This window comes from Chrysochloris asiatica, unplaced genomic scaffold (genome assembly GCF_000296735.1).
Source record: "Chrysochloris asiatica unplaced genomic scaffold, ChrAsi1.0 scaffold00004, whole genome shotgun sequence".
In the NCBI taxonomy this organism is placed as follows: Eukaryota; Metazoa; Chordata; class Mammalia; order Afrosoricida; family Chrysochloridae; genus Chrysochloris; species Chrysochloris asiatica.
Genome location: NW_006408522.1, coordinates 791,576 through 798,083, shown reverse-complemented (window position 1 = coordinate 798,083; position 6,508 = coordinate 791,576). Strand labels below are relative to the sequence as shown.

General features: G+C 40.2%; 1 protein-coding gene across 1 annotated transcript in view; it reads left to right on the top strand.

The window, feature by feature from the left end:
- The window catches only part of IQCH (IQ motif containing H), a 188,320-nt gene that overhangs the window by 39,875 nt on the left and 141,937 nt on the right, over positions 1–6,508 (top strand). The window contains exon 5 of the mRNA XM_006831840.1: positions 1,159–1,350. Within this exon, the coding sequence (XP_006831903.1) occupies positions 1,159–1,350 (192 nt within the window). The remainder of the gene's footprint in view (positions 1–1,158; positions 1,351–6,508) is intronic.

Here is a 6,508-nt window from a genome sequence, read left to right as displayed (position 1 = left end):
AATGCACCTTGGACTTCTTCCTTCACTATTATTGGCCCTTGATCATATGCTACCTCTTGAAATGGCTGAACATCAACCATTTCCTTTTGGTACAGTGACTCTGTGTATTCCTTCCATCTTCTTTTAATGCTTTCTGTATCATTCAAGAATTTACCCAGAGAGTCAGTCCTTCAATAACAAAAGTCGAGGCTTGAATTTTTTCTTCAGTTCCCCCAGCTTGAGAAATGCTGAGAGTGTCCTTCCTTTTTGGTTTTCTGACTCCAGATCTTTGCACATTTTGTTGTAATATTTGACTTTGTCTTCTTGAACTGACCTCTGAAATTTTCTTTTCAGCTCTTGGACATCCTTTTGTTTCCATTTGCTTCAGCATTTCTACGCTGGAGAGTAAGTTTCAGTGTCTCTTCTGACGTCCATTTCTTATTAATAGAACTACCCTTTCAAATATGTCTTTGGAGTCTTGGTGGAGCATTGGTGATATTGTGGTTTATGCATTGAGTTGCTAACTGCAAGGTCAGCAGTTCAAATCCACTAGCCACTCCTCAGAAAAAAGATGAGGTTTTCTGTTCCCATAAAGATTTATAACCTGGGACACTCCATACAGGGTTGCTATGAGTCAGAATCAACTTATTGGCATATGACCACCACCATCTCAGAATCCTGGTGGTTCAATAGGATAAGAAATGGACTGCTAACCGTAAGATCAGCAGTTCAAACCCACCAGGCACTCCACAGGAGAAAAACAAGACTGTCTTCTCCTACCAAAATTTACAGCCTGGGTAACACTACACAGGGTCACTATGAGCAGGAATCCAATCAATGGTTCTGGGTTTATTTGGTGGTTGGGTTTTTTTTTTTTTGGTCACACTGGTTACTGGATCTTCATATCATGTATGTTGTTGTTATGTGCCGTGGAGTTGGGTCCGACCCATAGCGACCCTGCACAGGGTTTCTGAGGCTGTAAATCTTTATGGAAGCAGAAAGCCTCATCTTCCTCCCACGGAACAGCTGGTAGTTTCAAAACAGCTCTTAAAACCTCTTCTAAACTGTCTTAATCATTTAAAGTAACAACATATGAGAAGAACAACTAAATAGATACAATAAAAAAGGAATCCCAGGAGGTTAGCTGTATTGAATATTGCTATGTCTTTGGCCCCATAGATGATAGAGCAGCTGGGTCAGCTGATCACCGACCATCTGGAAATCCAGCGCTGGCTCTTTAAAATCAATGATGAGTTTGGAGGAAATGGAACCGCATTTTGTGACATCCCCTCCCACCTAAAGTGCTACAAGTGGGTCCTAAAGGAGTATAGCAAATATAGCCAAGAAGACTGGAGCAAGAAATGGGCACAGGTGAGTGTTCAGTGGTAACTCAAACTCATAGATCTGTAAACAAGAAGGAGTCCAAAGGCCTTCCTCCTAGACTCAGCTCAGTCACCTCCCAGCAGTGAGACATTTCACAAGTTATTTTGTCTCTCTTTTGTTTGAGTTCGCTTACATTAAACGAATGGGTGGCCTAGAATATTTTAAGTGCCCCGTCTTTAGGCCCTAAAAGTCTTCATTTAGATCTACAAATTGATTATGATAATGAAAAAGTGATTTGGGTTTTTTGTTTTGTTTTGTTTTTACTGTTAGGTAAGATCCAGATTTAATCATTTGCTCTAAGAGGGTCTGATCATGTACTATATAAACTATAAACTGCTATAACTAAGCTAGCTGCATTTTATTATGAGACAGAAATTCTATTAATGAATAGTTGTCTCCTGGAAGCTAATAAATGACACCACTGTGTCAGCACTCAAATGTTGTTGAAAATAACCCAGGGAAATTTACGCAACTGCTGATCCCCATGAGATGCTGAGAAAACTAGTACATCCCAGCCATAAAATCTCCCAACAAAAGCTGAGCAATAGGTGGAAATTCATAAGAGTATCTATGTGTAGATTTCTCTGTGTACATATCAGTCCATTCCAAATTGGCTTAAATGTTAAACTAATTTTATATGGTTTGACATATAAATAAGACCTGCCATTCTAAAAGCTGTCTCATTTTGCATCCAAAGGTTTAGATTTATCTGGCTTCTCTTAATCCCAGATATGTGCTTTGGCTGACCTGCCACTTAAAGCAGAAGTGATTAGGAAAATTCAGACACAAATTCCCCTAACTGGTTCTTTCTTACCTGAATGCATAACAGTAGGCTATGCAAAGTGATTTACATCTGCTTTGAGCATCCCACTACAGAGGTATATGAATCAAGACTCAAGTGATGGAAAAGGAGAGACACACTAGAGGGAACCGCATTATTCATGTGAAAGTGAAATGATGAATAAATCTAGAGAACAGTCAGAAGAGAGAATTCCCTTTGACAAATGTTACTGTTCTGCCCATGATCTATTCTGGGCCCTCTTTCCCCTCCTCCAGTGAATGGACTAAATGCAGTTACCTGTCACCACCAGCTTTTTACATATTATTTAAAGGATCCCAAAGTGAATTACTCTTCTGGAAGAAAAAAATAAAAATAAAGCAGGGAAGATGTATTTAATTTTGAAATCCTTAGAGGTTTCCCTTGCATTCTCGTTGAACTGGATTTTATTTCATATAGCATCAAATTTTCTTTTTTTAAATGAAGCTATTGAGATTTTTAGCATAGTGGTTACAAATCGGGCTGCGAAGCTTAACGTCAGCAGTTCAAAACTACTAGCTGTTCGTGGGAGAAAGATGAGGCTTTCTGCTCCTGTAAAGATTTACAGCCTCAGAAACCCTATACAGGGTGGCTATGAGTCAGAGCTGACTCCATGCACATAACCAACCACCACCATTGAGATTTTTAAAGTATGATTTTTTTCTTTAAAAAAATTGAGATGTTAGTGTGAAAAGCACTTGCTGCTATCAGTATTTCAAACTAATCATTTTTAAAGGATTCTGATGAATATTGTTGTTGTTAAGTTCAGACTCATAGACTCATAGCCTATAGGCTGTCCAAGGAGTGACTGATAAGTTTAAACTGCCGACCTTGCAGTTCAAACCAACCTTAAAGTTGTGTGTTTATCATACGGTGCCATTGTTGTTGTTGTTAAGTGCCATCGAGTCGGTTTCGACCCATAGCGACCCTGTACAGGGTTTCCGAGGGTGTAAATCTTTACGGGAGTAGAAAGCCTCATCTTTCTCCCGCGGAGCAGCTGGTAGTTTCGAACCGCTCCCTAATATAAATTTTAAATGCTTGACTTTAAGTGTTGCTTTTCGTTGTTATTGCTGTTTTAGTAAAATATTGAAATTTGATGGAGCCATACTTAGAAATCTGAATGTACATCATTTTATTTCAATTATTATGAGCTGTACTATTTTAGTCCCTACCTGCATTGGGCATTATTGTTAATTTTTTTCGATATGAAACCTTTGAATAACTAATTATCTAAATATTTCTTTTCTTTTAACTTAGCAAATAAAAACTAATCATTCAGGGATCTTTTTACAGTTTTGAGAGCTGTGGTTAGACTTATTGAGATAAGAAGCCAAAAAATTTAAAAATGAGAAATAAATCAGTTCTGAAACAGCTTCTCTTTTTTAGCAGGAGACTTCTTGACATCTTTTGCCTTCAAAGTTAAGTTGTATTCAAAGCGGCAGTGAATTGCAGTCCCATAGAGTGTAGCCACTGAGAATTTAGGATCAGGATCCCCTTTTGTTCCAGAAGATCATTGTAACGGTGACTGTGTAGACATCAAAGCATTACTCTATGAGCACAGGCATGTTTTAATGTCCTATTACAATTTGTAGACCTGTTTCTTTTGATAATGGAGATGTTGTGTCATCAAGCTTACCCTGGCACATAGAAAACATATGCTGGCAGGTTATTAAAAATTTCACTTTCGTGATGAAAGACTATCCTGCAGGCTAAGAGGCCAGAGAAAGACTCCATTCTGGGAGAATTATTAGAAACGAGAATATGACTGTAAGCACTAAATTATGTTAATACTTACAAATAGCATCATTTGCATAGCAGTTTATGACAGGATAGCATGATTTTTCTCATTGGTATGTTGTAGGCAACAGATTAAAAACAGTGCTGTTTATGGGTGTTTGAACTCTTGAGATTCTCTGGCATCCTATGAAGACACTGACTTCAGATGTAGGCAGTGAGTAGATGGTGAAGATTCAAGTATCTAATACAAAGATGATCTCTTTTATTGATTCTAGGTCCAAGCCGTGTTTCCTTGTGTTGTACATAGGGTCGCTATGAGTCAGAACCAACCTGACAGTACCTAGTGGCACTGTGGGCTAATGTATCAGACTGCAAAGTCAGTGGTTCAAACTCACCAGCTGCTCCTTGGAAACCCTATACAGGGTCACTATGGGTCAGAATCGACTCTATGGCACGTAACAACAACAACAACAGCAATGTAGAGCCAGACTTGGTCGACTGGTTATTGCTGAGACTTGAAACAAAGTCAAGGAATCAGCAGATCTTGAAAAGCTATGGCCACATTTTTATTTCATATCAGCACAGCCATCCATGGAGGTGATTTGAGGAATAGCAAACTGTCACGTTATGGCCACAATGACAACAGAACACTACTGGTCTTCACTGTTTTTCTTGGTTGCTTGGTCATTTGAACTGATCAGAATATGAGTAACATTGTTTCACCTTGAAATACTTTCACAAGCAAAGGAGTACTGTTTGTTGTTCAGGAACTTCTTTCTCATTTTGTGATGAAGACAGGGCCACGTTTGAATGTATGCTCCCAGGTCCACTCTGCCCTGCTTCCTTTCTGCACCCTTCGGCCCTTTAAGGAAACCCTCCTCTGTACAATAGGGCCTTTGTGCTTTCTTCATCCTGCCAGCTAACAAAACCTATTCCCCAGAAGCTTCCAATAGGTCCACTCACTGAAGTTCTCAGTGCTTATAAAGGTTTATTTACACACTTTTACACACTCCAAACTCCTCACCCCCCAACCAAGGATAGTTATTTTTCTGGTGGGAGTTAAAGCATAGGCTTAAGCCGAGGAAGGCACACCAGTAAGGGAGAAACCTCCCTGGACACGCTCACTTAAGACAGTGTTGGGAAGCCCAGATACCAGTCCTTCTTGTAGCTTTCCCAGCCTTCTTTTGAAGAAGGCTAAGGTTTCCATCCCAATCCCTTTGAGATTGCCCCTTCGAGATTGGCTTGGTGGCAGTGATACTACTGATGCTGTTGCTTGGTAGAGAATGTCTCTGTAGATCACTTCCTCTGTGTGAAGGTGAAGCTGGTTTACTTTTGGGTTTCTCTGTGCAACTCTTCTCTGTTGTTAAGTACTATTGTATTGGTTCTGACTCCTTTCCACCCTGTATAGGGTTTCTGAGGAGCAGCTAGTGGGTTTGAACGGCTGATCTTGTGGTTCGCACTTCAATGCTGATTCTACAGCACCACACCAGGAGTCCAAACATCTTGTCTTGCTCTATGGCAATGGTGGTGGTCATGTGCCATGAAGTAAATTCTGACTCATGTTGGTGTTAAATTCTGACCCATAGCAACCCTGCATAGGATTTCCAAGGAGCATCTGGTGAGCTTGAGCCACCAACCTCTCAGCTCAAACCGACTTTGCTGTCCAGCACATGAACCCACAGTGCCACACCAGACTTATATGGTCCTGTATAGCGTTTCCGAGGCTGTAAATCTTTACAGGAGCAAAAAGCCTCATCTTTCTCCCACAAAGTGGCTGGTAGAATTCGAACTTCTGACCTTGTGGTTAGCAGCCCAGCTTTTAATCCATGACGCTATCAGCTTTCTATAAACCTCGTAAGCATGGAACACTGAAGTCTTGGTGTCTGTCACCATCATACCGTTTAAGAGAAAAAGGGTACTGAATTGGGTCTTAAATGCTGCTATTAAACAGTGCTATTTTTAGCCCTTTACAAGAGCAGTTTTACCTTGACTTGTACTTTGGTGGTACTGTGTTAGCTATTTGATGGTCACCAGGGAATCACCAAGGAAAACATTTTAAAAGCCACCCACACTCAGAAAAGGAAGAATAAGCCACAGTTTTTGTTTTGCCTCTAGAACCAAATCAGCAAACAAAATGCATGATTATAAAAGAGAACTCTGGTATTGTCGTTGTTGTTGTTATGTGCCGTGGAGTCGGTTCTGACTCATAGCGACCCTGTACAGGGTTTCCAAGGCTGTAAATCTTTACAGGAGCAGAACACCTCATCTTTCTCCCGCGGAACAGCTGGTAGATTATAGCCAAGAAAATCCTACAGAGTAGTTCTGCTTTGTCACACATAGAATCACCATGAGTTGGAATCAATTTGACAACAATAGGATTGGGGGCATTTTTTGGTTTGGGTTTTGGTTTTAACTAAAGTCTTGAGGAAGGTAGTATTTTAACCAACTTAACAACAACAATGGATTACTCCAGTAGTCACACACGGATCTCTGGTAGCATAATGGGTTACAAGTTGGGCTGCTAACCTCAACTACCAGTAGTTCGAATCTACCAACCGCTTTGATCCCTAAAGATTTATAGCCTTAGAACCC